This window comes from Rhinopithecus bieti, unplaced genomic scaffold, assembly GCF_001698545.2.
Source record: "Rhinopithecus bieti isolate Rb0 unplaced genomic scaffold, ASM169854v2 scaffold_4666, whole genome shotgun sequence".
Lineage (NCBI taxonomy): Eukaryota > Metazoa > Chordata > Mammalia > Primates > Cercopithecidae > Rhinopithecus > Rhinopithecus bieti.
The window spans coordinates 994,364-1,010,553 of record NW_016804530.1 but is presented as its reverse complement, the minus strand read 5'-3'; the positions used below and the strand labels follow the sequence as shown (position 1 = coordinate 1,010,553).

General features: G+C 45.4%; 1 protein-coding gene across 5 annotated transcripts in view; it reads left to right on the top strand.

The window, feature by feature from the left end:
- Nucleotides 1-16,190, top strand: part of RNF185 (ring finger protein 185) — a 49,101-nt gene that overhangs the window by 23,808 nt on the left and 9,103 nt on the right. For 4 of the 5 annotated variants that reach the window (XM_017869002.1, XM_017869007.1, XM_017869005.1 and 1 more), the window contains 4 exons: nt 4,547-4,770; nt 11,332-11,350; nt 13,374-13,486; nt 14,846-14,900. In XM_017869002.1, coding sequence (XP_017724491.1) covers nt 4,595-4,770; nt 11,332-11,350; nt 13,374-13,486; nt 14,846-14,900 — 363 coding nt within the window. In that variant the 5' untranslated portion in view covers nt 4,547-4,594. Of the gene's footprint in view, nt 1-1,435; nt 1,694-4,546; nt 4,771-11,331; nt 11,351-13,373; nt 13,487-14,845; nt 14,901-16,190 lie in introns of those variants that run through there. The other variant, XM_017869006.1, reaches the window with a different exon arrangement.

The following is a 16,190-nucleotide window of genomic DNA, read 5'->3' as shown; positions in this document are numbered from 1 at the left end:
TTCACATTTTATGATTTCCTTTTTAAAAATGTTCTTGTGAAAGTAATACTTGTTTGTTATAAAACATTGAAACTGGGTAAGAATATAATAATTCAATGTCTCCTAGCCCTTATAATCCCAGAAATAACTATTAATGGTTTAATGTGTATTTTCTTTTCTTTTTTTTTTTTTTGAGACGGAGTCTCGCTCTGTCGCCCAGGCTGGAGTGCAGTGGCCGGATCTCAGCTCACTGCAAGCTCCGCCTCCTGGGTTTACGCCATTCTCCTGCCTCAGCCTCCCAAGTAGCTGGGACTACAGGCGCCCGCCACCTCGCCCGGCTAGTTTTTTGTATTTTTTTAGTAGAGACGGGGTTTCACCGTGTTAGCCAGGATAGTCTTGATCTCCTGACCTCGTGATCCGCCCATCTCGGCCTCCCAGAGTGCTGGGATTACAGGCTTGAGCCACCGCGCCTGGCCTAATGTGTATTTTCTAGGCATTTTCTGTGTGTGTGTGTGTGTGTGTGTGTGTGTGTGTGTCTGCCTGTCTGTGTATGGATCCACACACATACATACTCATATACATACTTAGTTTTTACCCAAATAAGTTTATATACATACTCTTCTACAACTTAATCTTTTTAAAAAATACCTTTTATTGGAGCTAGCCACAATGGTTTTTATTGTAATTTTCAAACACACACGCAGACTATTACAGTGAACCTCCGTTCATCACCCAGCTTCAACAGCCAACTTCCTTGTTCTTGTTTCATCTTTTCTCTCCATTTTATTTTTTCCCCTGGAGTATTTTAAAGCAAATCCCAAATACTTTGTTCCTTCAAAATATGTGTCTCTAGCAGGTCAGGTTTTGTTTAAAAAAAAAAAAAGATATCATTATCATACCCAACAAAATTAACAGTAATTCCTTTTTTTTATATTATTATTTTTTGAGACAGCGTCTCTCTCACTCTGTCACCCAGGCTGGAGTGCAGCAGCACAGTCACGGCTCACTGCAGCCTCCACCCCCCAGGCCCAAGTGATCCTCCCACCTCAGCCTCCCGACTATCTGGGACTATAGGTGTGTGCCACCACACCCAGCTATTTTGTTTGTTTGTTTTTTGTTTTTTGTTTTTGAGACAGTCACTATGTCACTTGGGCTGGAGTGCAGTGATACAGTCTTGGCTCACTACAACTTCCGCCTTGCAAGCTTAAGCGATCCTCCTGCCTCAGCCTCTGGAGTAGCTGGGACCATAGACATGCATCACCACACCCAGTTAATTTTTTTTTTTTTTTTTTTTTTTTTTGTAGAGATGGGGTTTCATCATGTTGCCCAGGCCGGTCTCAAACTTCTGAGCTCAAGCGATCCACCCACCTTGGCCTCCCAAGGTGCTGGAATTATAGACATGAGCCACCATGCCCAGCCAACAATAATTCCTTCATATCGAGTAATACCTAGGCTAAACATTTTTTGTCAGTCATGTCACAAGTGTCTTTGTACAGTTGGTTTGTTTGAGTCTTGTTCCAATAAGACCCACATACTACAAGTGGTTGGAATATCTCATATTTCAATCTATAACCCCAATTCCGTCCATGCTATTTATTTTTTGTAGAACTTTATTATTTGTCCTGTACAAGGTCCCACATTCTGGATTCAGCTGATTACATCTTCATGGAGTCATTTAATACTTGCACCTATCCTCCATATTTTCTGAAAATGGGTAATTCATTTTATTTATTATTATTATTATTATTATTATTGAGATGGAGTCTCTCTCTGTCACCCATGTTGGAGTGCAATGGCACAATCTCAGTTCACTGCAACCTCCGCCTCCCGGGTTCAAGCGACTCTCATGCCTCAGCTTCTCAAGTAGCTGGGATTACAGGTGTGCGCCAACACGCCCAGCTAATTTTTGTATTTTTAGTAGAGACAGAGTTTCACCGTGTTGGCCAGGCTTGTCTTGAACTCCTGACCTCAGGTGATCCACCTGCCTCGGCCTCCCAAAGTGCTGGCATTACAGGTGTGAGCCACCATGCCCGGCTGGTAATTCATTTTAGATGCTTGATTAGTGTCTGAGTTTTAAAGCAAACATGCTTCATTGGTGGTGCTGTGACTTCTGTTGCATCACATCAGGAGGCTGATGTGACTGATCTGACTTTATGGTTGTCTTTCCAAAATCTATATGCATAATTTTTTTTTTTTTTTTTTTTTTTTTTTTTTTGAGACAGAGTCTCGCTCCGTCACCCAGGCTGGAGTGCAGTGGCCAGATCTCAGCTCACTGCAAGCTCCGCCTCCTGGGTTCACGCCATTCTCCTGCCTCAGCCTCCCAAGTAGCTGGGACTACAGGCGCCCGCCACGTCGCCCGGCTAGTTTTTTGTATTTTTTAGTAGAGACGGGGTTTCACCGTGTTAGCCAGGATGGTCTCGATCTCCTGACCTCGTGATCCGCCCGTCTTGGCCTCCCAAAGTGCTGGGATTACAGGCTTGAGCCACCACACCCAGCCAATTTTTAATTTTTTAAGATTTTTTTTTTTTTTAAAGAAACACACATAGGTTGGGTACTTAGGATTGTTGAGCTGGAATAATGAGGAAAGACAGTAATGCGGCCCTCGAAAGTGGGTTTTATCCTAAGATGAAGAGAGCACATATAATATGGGGAGGAGGAAGGTCAGGGAGAAGGTCTTGGAGCCGAGGCCAGTGCATGGCAGTGGTGCTGCCAGCAGCCAGCTACCCTTCTGGGACATTATGTAAAATGATGTAACTGAGTGAAAAAGTGGTGGTGAGCCGTTCTCCTCTCCCTGCTCAAGTCACTGAGCTGGTATCGTGGTGAGGGATGCTCATGAGGCCAGAGCTCTGAGGTGAAGGAAGGAAGCTTTCTGGGTCTGAGAAGGCTGTAACTTTTTGGTCCTTGTCTTCTCATACTCTGGAAGCTGACATCAGGACGACCTTCTGGTGTTCCAGTGGTAAGTCCTAAACTTGTGAAGGGGCCGCTTGTTTTGGAGATAATAGTAGGTTAAGATGACCTGGAGAGGCACAGTCTGAGAGCTGGAGGGGGCCACCTAGGACACCAGGGAGTCCAGTGCCTCATTTTACAGATGAGAAGATTATGATCAGTAGAGGGGAAGGGAGGTTCCCCAAACCACCTAGCAAGCTAGAGGCTGAGCCCAGTATCCAGGCCTCCACTTCTCTGACTGTAGTAGCCAACATTTCCTACTTGGAATTTGTGAAATGATGAGGGTGGCCAGATAAGGCTCCTGACAGATTCTTAATGTGCATCCAGAATTTCTGGGTATTGCTTGGTGTTGGTTTTATCCTCTTTCTTGTTCAACTCCTGGCTGGGTTCTTTGACTTGGAGGTGGTAGTCAACAGTGGTCTGTTTATACCAGCATTTTAGTGGCCAGTTTAGTATGTAGTGGTACGGTGCAAACAGGGTGTCCATGAGTCCCAGTCTTAGCTCCATGTTAGTCAGCTAGCTGAGGTAACTGCAGTTTCCTAAAGAAACTGGACCAGATCAAGATTGTCCAAAACATAGTACGAGTGTGCCAGATGATGTCAGGTATATGAGGGTAAACTTTTCATTTGTTACTTGTATATTAACCTTTTTACTTATGGTTAAATATTACTGGTTTTCCATTTATAGCAGTGATATAAACCTCTTCTTTAAATGTACTGAGGCTAAAAAGTTGATATATTTAGATAAAATAAAGGGAATAGTATTCCAATGTGGCAGAAGGAGGATTGAAAAAGGTTGCAATATGGAAGACCTTGGACCAGATGATCTTTCTGGTCCTTTTTAGCTTCCTAACCTTTCATAGTTACAGGAATTTCTTAATATTCTGGCATATGGGCTGGGCGTGGTGGCTCACACCTGTAATCCCAGCACTTTGGGAAGCTGAGGCAGGTGGATCACCTGAGGTCAGGAATTCAAGACCAGCCTGGCCACATGGTGAAACCCCATCTCTACTAAAAACACAAAAATTAGCCAGGTGTAGTGGCAGGCGCCTGTAGTCCCAGCTACTCGGGAGGCTGAGGCAGGAGAATCACTTGAACCCGGGAGGCAGAGGTTGCAGTGAGCCAAGATTGTGCCACTGCAGTCCAGCCTGGGCAACAGAGTGAAACTCCGTCTCTCAAAAGAAAAAAAAAAAAAAAAATTCTGGCATATGCCAATCACAACCTTCCTGGCCTAATAGATTCACCTGCCAATATAGAGGCTGGACAGCCTGAATATTCCATTTAATTTAGCATATATTTGTCACCTGGGTTGATTATCATGGGAGAATCTAAAGATGAGTGAGACAAGGTCCTGGTTCCTGTGGAGAACCATCTTGAGGCTGCCCTGTATTTGTGGAGTTTGTGTATCTGTGATACATTCTGGACCATGTTCATGAGAAGTTTCTGGGTCACTGCCCTCTGGGTCGTGCCCTACAACTCTTATCTTCTGCAGTGTTTTGGGAAGTCTGCTCAGGGATTCAGTCATAATCATCTCTGGAGCTGAGAGAAGACAGGAATGTTGGCATGGAATCTTGGGGGAGAGGGCTGCAGAAATGGGCAGTCAAGAGTTCTCTGCCTTTTAGGATTTCCTTGGGGAGAGTCTTCACTCAGAGCTTCGCTGACAGCCAAGGATGGCAAGCAAGGGGCCCTCAGCCTCTGCATCTCCTGAGAACTCCACTGCAGGAGGGCCCAGTGGGAGCAGCAATGGCGCTGGCGAGAGCGGAGGTCAGGACAGCACTTTCGAGTGCAACATCTGCTTGGACACAGCCAAAGATGCCGTCATCAGCCTGTGTGGCCACCTCTTCTGGTCAGTATCCCTGCTCCCATGCCAGAGAGCACATTGCCATGTTTGGAAAGCCTGTGACCCTGAGAAGTTTGGAGCAGAATGCCTCCTGCTCACTTTGGGAATACACTCAGGCACAACAGACAGGAGACCTGAGTTCCCATTCCAGCTCTGCTACCAATGAGCTGGGTGACCTTGGGCAAATCCTGTCTCCGCTCTGAGCTCCTTCTCCCCATCTGTAAAGTAATAATACTTACCATTTAGTGAGCACTTACTACCTGCTACTTGCTGTGCTGAGCCTAGAGGTAGTATAGCATAATGGTTATAAGCAAGGACTATGGAACTGGGCTTCCTCTTTCTGAAGCTTGACTCTGCCACCTTCCTGTTTGACCTTGGGCAAGGTGCTTACACACATTCTGCCTCGTTTTACAGGTTGTTTGCAAGTATTAAATGCAAGTATTAAATTAATGTAAAAGGCTTAGAAGAGCACATAACTTGGCGGTAAATCGTATGTGTTAGCTATGACTGTAATTGTTACTATATTTTATGTTTATGTATAGATAAATACACACATCAAAATGAAGTGTCAAGGCCGGTGTCTGTTCCAGCCTTGATGGTTACAGGAGCCCTTTCTGGCTCTGAGAACCTAGGTGAAGGTTGAATTTCGTTTTCTTGGTTTTTTTTTTTCCTTCTTCTTTTGTTTTGAGATTTTGAGCTGAACCTTAAAAGGTCGATCGAAAAATGCTAGGTAAAGTGAAGGGTGTGTGTGTCCCCCCAAGGCAGGGAGTTTCTAGGGACAGGCACATGCACTGTTGGACTCATCTGAGACCCTTGAGGCTACTGTGTACCTCTCACAGCACTCTGGATGAGGGTCTGGGAGTGTTAGGAAAAATAATGGTTACGGGAGTATTAGACCAGATTATCAAACCCAGATTCAACTAAAGGGACATAGAGGTAATGAATATTTTTGAGCAGAGAAATCATGTGAAGAAAAGGCAATTTAAACAATATATTTTTTTTTTTTTTTTTTTTTGAGGCGGAGTCTCGCTCTGTCGCCCGGACTGGAGTGCAGTGGCCAGATCTCAGCTCACTGCAAACTCCGCCTTCCGGGTTTACGCCATTCTCCTGCCTCAGCCTCCCGAGTAGCTGGGACTACAGGCGCCCACCACCTCGCCCGGCTAGTTTTTGTATTTTTAGTAGAGACGGGGTTTCACCGTGTTAGCCAGGATGGTCTCGATCTCCTGACCTCGTGATCCGCCCGTCTCGGCCTCCCAAAGTGCTGGGATTACAGGCTTGAGCCACCGCGCCCGGCCTAAACAATATTTAAGGAATTTTAAGTTGGCAACAGCATAAAACATCAATTTATTGGTGAATAAATAGAATGGAGCAGAGATTTTTGTTCTTGAGGCTCTTGCCCTAATTACTGTTTTGTGTAAAAGCTGTTGTGATCCGCATTCTCCTAGAAATTCAGGATACTTCAGGGTATCATAAAACCAGGACTTGAAATGATTGACAAAAGTAAGAATTAAAAGACAGGATACCCCTGATTTGATTATATGAATGTATCAAATTATCACATATAACATAAAAAATGTGTACAGCTATTATGGCTGGGCTCCGTGGCTCACACTTGTAATCCTAACACTTTGAGAGGCCAACGTAGGAGGATCACTTGAGCCCAGGAGTGCAAGATGAGTCTGGGCAACATAGTGAGGCCCCACCTCTACAAAAAAATTTAAAAACTGGTCAGGCATGGTGGCGGTGCCTGTAGTTCTAGCTACTCGGGAGACTTAAGGTGGGAGGAAGGCTTGAGCCCAGGAATTCGAGGCTACAGTGAGCTATGATTGTATCACTGCACCCCAGTCTAGGTGACAGAGAGAGACCCTGTCTCTTAAAAATATATATATATTCTGGGCCGGGCATGGTGGCTCATGCCTGTAATCCCAGCACTTTGGGAGGCCAAGGTGGGCAGATCACGAGGTCAGGAGATCGATACCATCCAGGCTAACACGGTGAAACCCCGTCTCTACTAAAAATACAAAAAAAAAAAAATTAGCCGGGCATGGCGACGTGTGCCTGTAGTTCCAGCTGCTGGGGAGGCTGAGGCAGGAGAATATGTATATATTCTGGCTGGGTGCAGTGGCTCATGCTTATAATCCCAGCACTTTGGGAGGCTGAAGTGGGCGGATCACTTGAGGTCAAGAGTCTGAGACCAGCCTGGCCAACATGGTGAAACCCCATCTCTACTAAAAATACAAAAATTAGCTGGGTATGGTGGCATGTACCTATAATCCCAGCTACTCAGGAGGCTGAGGCAGGAGAATATCTTGAACCCAGGAAACGGAGGTTGCAGGGAGCTGAGATCACCCCACTGCACTCCAGACTGGGAGACAGGGTAAGACTCCGTCTAAAAAAAAAGTGTGTGTGTGTATTTATTAAATTTTTGTAAGTATAAATTTTAAGATTATAAATTTAAATTGTATAATTATATATTATATATATTAACTATACGTAACTATATTTATATTTAAATGTACAGCTATTGTGTGTGTGTTTGTGTGTGTGTAGACAGCCTTGCTCTGTTGCCCAGGCTGGAGTGCAGTGGTGCAGTCTCCGCTCACTTGCAACCTCTGCCTCCCGGGCTCAAGTGGTTCTCCTGCTTCAGCCTCTTGAGAAGCTGGGACTACAGGAGTGCACCACCACTGCTGGCCAATTTTTCTTTTTGTATTTTTAGTAGAGATGGAGCTTCGCCATGCTGGCCAGGCTGGTATCAAACTCCTCACCTCAAGTGATCCACCCACGCGGACCTCCCAAAGTGCTAGGATTATAGGCATGAGCCACCATGCCTGGCCTTGTGTCAATTTTTTTTTTTTTTTTTTGAGACAGAGTCTTGCTCTGTCGCCAGGCTGGAGTGCAGTGGCACAATCTCAGCTCACTGCAATCTCCGCCTCCCAAATTTAAGCAATTCTCCTGCCTCAACCTCCTGAGTAGCTGGGATTACAGGTGCACACCGCCACACCCAGCGAATTTTTGCATTTTTAGTAGAGACGGGGTTTCACCATGTTGGCCAGGATGGTCTCGATCTCCTGACCTCGTGATCTGCCCACCTCAGCCTCCCAAAGTGCTGGATTACAGGTGTGAGCCACCACTCCCGCTATCATTTTTTTTTTTTTTTAAGGCAGAATACCATTGGAAAGAACACAGACTCTAAAATGAAACAGATGCTTCCAGTCTGGATGGTGTGTCCCTGAGCAAATCTGCTAGCTTCCCTGTACTTTGGTTTCCTCATCTGTAAGATGGAGATAATGGCACTGCTTCATTGGTTCATGTGACCATCCAGTGACATTAAGAAATGAAAAGCTGGCCGGGCGCGGTGGTTCAAGCCTGTAATCCCAGTACTTTGGGAGGCCGAGACGGGCGGATCACAAGGTCAGGAGATCGAGACCATCCTGGCTAACATGGTGAAACCCCGTCTCTACTAAAAAATACAAAAAACTAGCCGGGCGAGGTGGCGGGCGCCTGTAGTCCCAGCTACTCGGGAGGCTGAGGCAGGAGAATGGTGTGAACCCAGGCGGCGGAGCTTGCAGTGAGCTGAGATCTGGCCACTGCACTCCAGCCTGGGCGGCAGAGCGAGACTCTGTCTCAAAAAAACAAAAAAACAAAAAAAAAAGAGAAAGAAATGAAAAGCTATTCAGCCACAGCGTGGCACACAGTACAGTCATGCAACACATAACGACATTTTGGTCAACGATGGACTATATATACAACAGTGGTCTCACAAGATTTATGATGGACCTGAAAAATTCCTATAATCTAGTGATTTCATAATGTTATAGACTAGTGCATTGCCTTTTCTATGTTAAGTATGTTGGACTTTTTGTTTGTTTGTTGTTTTTTTAAGATGGAGTCTCACTCTGTTGCCCAAGGCTAGAGTGCAGTGGCGTGATCTTGGCTCACTGCAACTTCTGCCTCCCAGGTTCAAACGATTCTTCTGCTTCAGCCCCCCGAGAAGCTGGAATTATACGTATGTGCCACCACTCCTGACTAATTTTTGTATTTGTAGTAGAGACAGGATTTTACCATGTTGGCCAGGCTGGTCTCGAACTCCTGACTTCAGGTGATCCACCCGCCTCAGCCTCCCAAAGTGCTGGGGTTACAGGCATGAGCCACCGCGCCCAGCTTGGTTTTGGGGTTTGAGATGGAGTCTCACTGCATCACCAATGCTGGAGTGCAGTGGCACTCCAGATTAAGTAGCACGATCTCAGCTCACTGCAACCTCCACCTCTCTGGTTCAAGTGATTCTCATGCTTCAGCCTCCCATGTACCTGGGATTACAGGCATGTGCCACCACACATGGCTAGTTTTTGTATTTTTAATAGAGATGGAGTTTCACCATGTTGGCCAGGCTGGTCTCAAACTCTTGACCTCAAGTGATCTGCCCACCTTAGCTCCCAAAGTGCTGGGATTACAGGCGTGAGCCACCACACCTTGGCTCTATGTTAGGTATGTTTAAATACACAAATATTTACCACTCTGTTACAGTTGCCTATGATATTCACATGCTCTTCAGGTTTGTAGCTTATTAGCAATAGGCTATACTATGTAGCCTAGGTGTGTAGTAAGCTATTTCATCTAGGTTTGTGTTAAGTACACTCTCTGATGCTGCTCACACAATAGTGAAATTGCCTAATGACACATTTCTCAGAACTATCCCTGTCTTTCAGTGATACATGACTATCTTTGCTTAATAAATGGGAGGAATGGTTCTTATTATAAAGCCTGAACTCTCCCCTGAGGGTCATTCATTCACCTCCACTTCTCCCCTAGAGCCTTTAAGGGAACTTGCCAGTGGAAATCTGCCATGATTTGGAGTGTTCTCTACTCAGTTTAGAATGACATTGCAACATTAATGTTGGAGTCAGATGTTATGTCCAGGAAGATTGTGTATTTGGTTTGCAAAGCTAAACTGTGGTTCACGAATTGCAAAAGGAACTATCCGTTGAGTTCAAAGTGTACTCAGCTGAAGATACTTGGTATGTGAGGTACAGAAGCCATGCCTGCATTTTCCACTGTCCTGGCACATAGTAGGTACACAGTAGATATGTGTTGACTAAATAAATGAGAGAAAGAAATTAAAAATGTGGGCCGGATGTGGTGGCTCACACCTTTAATCCCAGCACTTTGGGAGGCCAAGGCAGGTGGATCACCTGAGGTCAGGAGTTTGAGACCAGCCTGGCTAACATGGTAAAACCCTGTTTCTACTAAAAATATAAAAAATTAGCTGGGCGTGGTGGCGCATGCCTGTAATCCCAGCCACTCAGGAGGCTGAGACAGGAGAATCACTTGAACCTGGGAGGCGGAGGTTGCAGTGAGCTGAGTGAACTTGCACTCCAGCTTGAGCAACAAGAGCGAAACTCTGTCTCAAAAAAAAAAAAAAAGTGGAGTTGATTACTTTTCTTTCAATTCTGTAAATGTCATTTTTTTTGTATGCGGTGTTAGATTATAGAAAGGGCGATGGGCCGGGCGCGGTGGCTCAAGCCTGTAATCCCAGCACTTTGGGAGGCCCAGACGAGTGGACCACGAGGTCAGGAGATCGAGACCATTCTGGCCTACACGGTGAAACCCCGTCTCTACTAAAAATACAAAAAACTAGCCAGGCGAGGTGGCGGGTGCCTGTAGTCCCAGCTACTCAGGAGGCTGAGGCAGTAGAATGGCATAAACCCGGGAGGTGGAGTTTGCAGTGAGCTGAGATCCGGTCACTGCACTCCAGCCTGGGCGACAGAGCGAGACTCCATCTCAAAAAAGAAAAAAAAAGAAAGGGCAATGAACTAGAAGTCAGGAGACTTTTTCGTTTTTTTAATCCTGATGCAATTCATTTGATGTTTCTGAGCTTTGGTTTCCTCATTTGAAAATGGAGAGATTGGAGAGCAGCTCTCTAAGCTGAAGGTAGCCCTTTCTGTCAATTGCATCCCCATCCTTCCCATTACTTAAAGATGCTTTTAGAGTAGACCTGACCTTTTAAGCTGCTTCCTGCTAGGAGAGTTCTCAAGGATGAGGACAGCCTGAAGATTTTGTTAAACTGGATCTGGACTACCTGAGAATCCACACATCCCTTGTGAACCCAAGAAGACTATGAACCCACTGAAATTGAGTGTAAAATAGTATGTGGTACATGTGTATGTGAATGCTCCCGTCAGTTTTTTTGCACAGGGCGTCCCTAGCTTTTGTTGGATTCCTTCAGATGTTATAACCTCTCACAGGTTGATTTGTAGAGAAGCTGGGTCTATGTGGTCTGAGCCCTGGGGATTTCACATATACTGAGATCTCAGGGGTAGAGACTGGGGTCTTATCTCCATTGTGTTATTTTTTTTTTCCTGTAATTTTTAGCCCAGTTTTTTCTAATTTCCAATACCAGTAATCCCTACAGAACCTCGGTGGGCATGCAGTGTTCCATAGTTTACTCCTGTTTTCTCATTCTGCTACTACCACTCCACCCGTTAAGTGTTTCTGCTAATGAAAGCATTTTTCTTCCTTTCCCCTTTTCTCCTTCTCCTTGATGACTGGTTGCCCTGGGGACTCTGGCAGTTGGCCGTGTTTACATCAGGTAAGATGCATTTCATTTTACTTTGTCTTTCATCAGCTATGGTTGCACAAGACATCCCTAGTCTCAGGAGACTACTGTCAGAAGCTGCAATCTGCCCTGCTTGTGGGCTCATTTGCTTACTTACCCCCGAAGCCTTCTTTACATACCTGCCCACTGACAGGCACTTGATGAAATCGGGATGGTCCTAATTCTGCCACAGATGGCCTTTGTGGGTCTCAGTTACTCGTTTATAAATTGGATTGGATTGATAGTATGTTAGTTAGGTCCTTTTTATTTTTGAGATTCTGCTTCTATTGAAACAGTACCTCCTATCATATCAACAGTCCCCCAGCCCTTAAAAGTATTAGGAAGGGGAAGACTTTTTTGGTGTCAACAAAGAGCTTTTGTGAGGAGAGAAAAGTCTATTTTCCCAGCTTTAGCACCTGCTAAAGCCTGGCGTTCACAAGTGGCTGTGAATAATCACAGCCAGCTGAATGTCTCCCTGGTTGTCAGCAGCAGAGTACCACACTTGTAGGTGGCCTAGGAATGTAGGGGAGGACAGAAGTTCCAGACTGCTAAAGCTTCAGAATCTGGATGGGAGAAAGAAGGTGGGAACAGGGCTGCACATTCTGTCCCCAGCAGGACCTGGTAGAACATATTGACTGTGAGTTTATGAAGAACACATAACACATTAGTTTTGGAGCTATGAACAGCAAGAGTATGAAATAAAATCATTCAATGCTGCTGTCTCCTCAGCCCTGAAGTCCTAGATTCATGTTTATAGAATGTCTATAAAAACACGTTTTGGTGAGGCGTGGTGGCTCACGCCTGTAATTCCAGCACTTAGGGAGGCTGAGGCAGGTGGATCACTTGAGGCAAGGAGTTTGAGAACAGCCTGGCCAACATGGCAAAATCCCGTCTCTACAAAAAATACAAAAATTAGCCGGGCATGGTGGTGCACGCCTATAGTCCCAGCTACTAGGGAGGCTGAGGCATGAGAATCGCTTGAATCTGGGAGGCGGAGGTTGCAATGAGCTGAGATTGCGCCACTGCATTCCAGCCTGGGTGACAGAGTGACACTCTGTTTCGAAAAAAAAAGCACCAAAAAACCAAAAAGAAATTTAAAAAAAAAATTATATCACTTGTTTTTTTTAAGAAAATTAATTTTTTTTTTTTTGAGACAGAGTCTTGTTCTGTTGCCCAGGCTGGAGTGCAATGGTGAGATCTTGGCTCACTGGAACCTCCGCCTCCTGGGTTCAAGCGATTCTTGTGCCTCAGCCTCCTGGGTAGCTGGGATTACAGGTGCATGCCACCACACCCAGCTAGTTTTTTTGTCTTTTTGACAGGAAAATACAGTTGCTCCTACTGGGAAGGTGGGGATTTAAAGTTAAACACCAGCAGCCTAAATTGATGCTGGGTATGTCACACTTGACAGCCCCAGGCTTGCAGCTTCCCTCCCCCTGTGTTGCTAGGAAGCCCTAGAGAGAAACAAAGCATGAAGAAGCCTGTTTAATTGTGATGTTTTTTTTGTTGTTGTTGTTGTTTTTTTTTTGAGACAGAGTCTTGTCACCCAGGCTAGAATGCAGTGGTGCAATCTCGGCTCACTGCAACCTTCGCCTCCCGGGTTCAAGTGATTCTCCTGCCTCAGCCTCCCGAGTAGCTGGAACAAAAGGCATGCGCCACCACACCTGGCTAATTTTTGTATTTTTAGTAGAGACAGGGCTTCACTATGTTGGCCAGGCTGCTCTTGAACTCCTGACCTCAGGTGGTCCACCCACCTCCGCCTCCCAAAGTGCTGGGATTACAGGCATGAGCCACCACACCCAGCCAGTTATGATGATATTTAAAGGCAATTTTGATTTTATCACTGGCAAGTATTTGTTGAATGCTAGGAGAAGGAACAGGAGTCAGATTCCTTGAGGTGTTTCCTGCTCATGCTGGTGTTTCCCGGTTTGAGGCCTCTGGCCTGTGTTGTTGTGGTGGCTCTGGCTGATCACTCTGGTGCGTCTTGGGCCATTCATGCATTTTTCTCTCCTGTTTGCAGTGGTTGGAGACCAGACCTAACAGACAGGTGTGTCCCGTTTGCAAAGCTGGCATCAGCCGAGACAAGGTCATCCCCCTCTATGGAAGGGGCAGCACTGGGCAACAGGACCCCAGGTGAGGACTTAGGATGCCTCTCCCACCCACTTCTCCCCTTGGACATGAATTCATTCCCATTCAGCATCCCCTAACCCCACCCTTTACTTAGTACTAGATGATCCATTGGTTTCAAAGCAGTCTCATCCAGATGAGAGTCAGCTAGGAGGGGAGGGAAGAGAGGGGATCCAAGTTGCCGCTTGCTGGGACCCAGCAGTGGACAGACATCACAATCACAAGTGTACAGAGCACTGTGAAAGAGCACTTCTACAGCCTGGGAAGCAGGATATGTAGCAGGAGAGGCTCCAGGGAGTAGTGTTGCTGCATCAGTGATATATGAAGCATCGGGGGAGAGGAAACAGCATCTGGATGACTTTGTGGAGTCTGGGATTTCTAGAAATGGAGATGTGGATGGGTCCAGCGTTTCACAAACACAAGTACTGAGAACCTTTCATGGTTTGGCATCCCCAAGCTTTCCCGAAGAATCTCTTACCTTCTCCCACCTACCCTAGCATATGCTGTGTACCCAACATATTAGACTTTTCTTAAAGGGACTTGCTCTTTCACATTTATCAGCCTGTGTATTTGCTCTCTCTTCTGCCTTCTTCCCTCCCCAGTCCTGCTCGAGCTACCCCTCTACCCCCACCTTCTCCTCTAACTTCTACTCATCTCTTATGAGCAGCCCTAAAGTCCCCTCTTCCTTGAAGTGGTCTGTCTTCTCCACATTAGTTGCTCTCACCCAGTTCCCACCACACTGTCATGTGATTGGCTCTATCCCTGTTGAAACCATGAACACCTCAAGAGTTGGGTCTGTCATCAGTCTTAGTATTGTAACATCCTGCATAATGCTTATTGTATAACTCAGCCCTCAGTTGAGTATTCATGGGTTGAGTGATCAGAGGGGGTGAGGCTCAAAAATAATAGCATCGGGTATTTGCCCAAGAATAGTGCGAGATAGAACTGAAGTTAGTAGGGGAAGGTCAGAGAAACCATGAACCTCAGTCCTTACTGCTGACAACCCACCCTCTGTTCCAGTATGGATTTGGAATTTCTGGTATCTGTGACAGGCCCAGGGAAGGCATCTGGCCATGATTCCTAACCAGTCTGAGTCAGGATCTCTGTAAGAGGAGAAGGCTGTAGTGCAATCTGGTGAATATCTCATAACAAGCTGATTTTCTCCCTGGTCCTCTATACGGGTGGGAAGAACAGTTGCAGGTAGAATGAAGAGTTAGTATTTGGAAAATTAATTTGACATAAGTTCATGTCCTGGGCAAGAAAGAGGCTATGGCCCTGACCCTGTTGGTGAAGAGCTCCAGGTCCTCACAGGAAGCAACTCAAAGCAATTTGTAATAGACTTATTTTACACCATTTCTGTTTCAGAGAGAAGACCCCTCCTCGTCCTCAAGGACAGAGGCCAGAGCCGGAGAATAGAGGGGTGAGGAACATTCTAGGAGAAGCTTCTACAAATGAGCTGATGGCTTTAGAAGTTTCCTTCTTAGCCTTACAATATTTCTCCTTGATTATAAAAGTACAGGAAAACTTGTAAAATACAGAAAGGAAAAGGGGGAAAAAATCACTTATAACCACACCAATCCAGAGGTAACCACTGGAAACATTTTGGTTCTATTTTCTTTTCCATTTTTCTATGATTATATATACACACAAATTTTATAAATCTATGTGTGTGTTTTATAGATGTGTGTATACATTTTACAATTTTTTTTTTTTTACAATATGTGGCTCCTGTTTTGTAACCCTCTCTTAAAATTTCATTTGTTCTACGGATATTTAGTGCCTTCTTTGTGTGAGTGGGAGTCTTAGTATTATCTTGAGATTTTACATTACCAGCAATATTTTACTAACTAGCTGTTTAGCATTTAGTTGTGTGGATTTAACATAATTCAATCTTTTGTTAGACATTTAGCAGCTTTCTTTTTCCAATTTAAAAAATATCCTGATGAACTTATAGATAAATTTGTGAGCCTATTCACTGTTATTTTATTAGAATAAGACAGGGTCTCACTCTGTCACCCAGGCTGGAGTGCAGTGGCGTGATCATGGTTCACTGTAGCCTTGACACCCTGGGCTCAAGCGGTCTACCTCAGCCTCCCATGTAGCTGGGACCACAGGTGCACGGCACCATGCCCAGCTAGTTTTTTTGTTTGTTTGTTTGTTTTTTTGGTAGAAACAAGGTCTCACTATGTTGCCCAGGCTGGTCTCTAACTCCTGGGCTCAAGCAATCCTCCCACCTCAGCCTCCCAAAGTGTTAGGATTACAGGCGTGAACCACTGTGCCTAGCTTAGGATAAATTCTTAGAAGTAAAATTACTGGCTAAAAAAAAATTGCACATTTATCTCTAGTGGTCTAGTGGCTAGGAACAAAAACATTTAAAATTTTTTTGCATATTTACATCAAATGTTACTCTTAAAAAAAATTCTGGGCCGGGCGCGGTGGCTCAAGCCTGTAATCCCAGCACTTTGGGAGGCCTAGACGGGCGGATCACGAGGTCAGGAGATTGAGACCATCCTGGCTAACACGGTGAAACCCTGTCTCTACTAAAAAATATAAAAAACTAGTTGGGCAAGGTGGCGGGCGCCTGTAGTCCCAGCTTCAGGAGGCTGAGACAGGAGAATGACGTGAACCCAGGAGGCGGAGCTTGCAGTGAGCTGAGATCTGGCCACTGCACTCCAGCCTGGGCGACAGAGTGAGACTCTGTCTCAAAAAA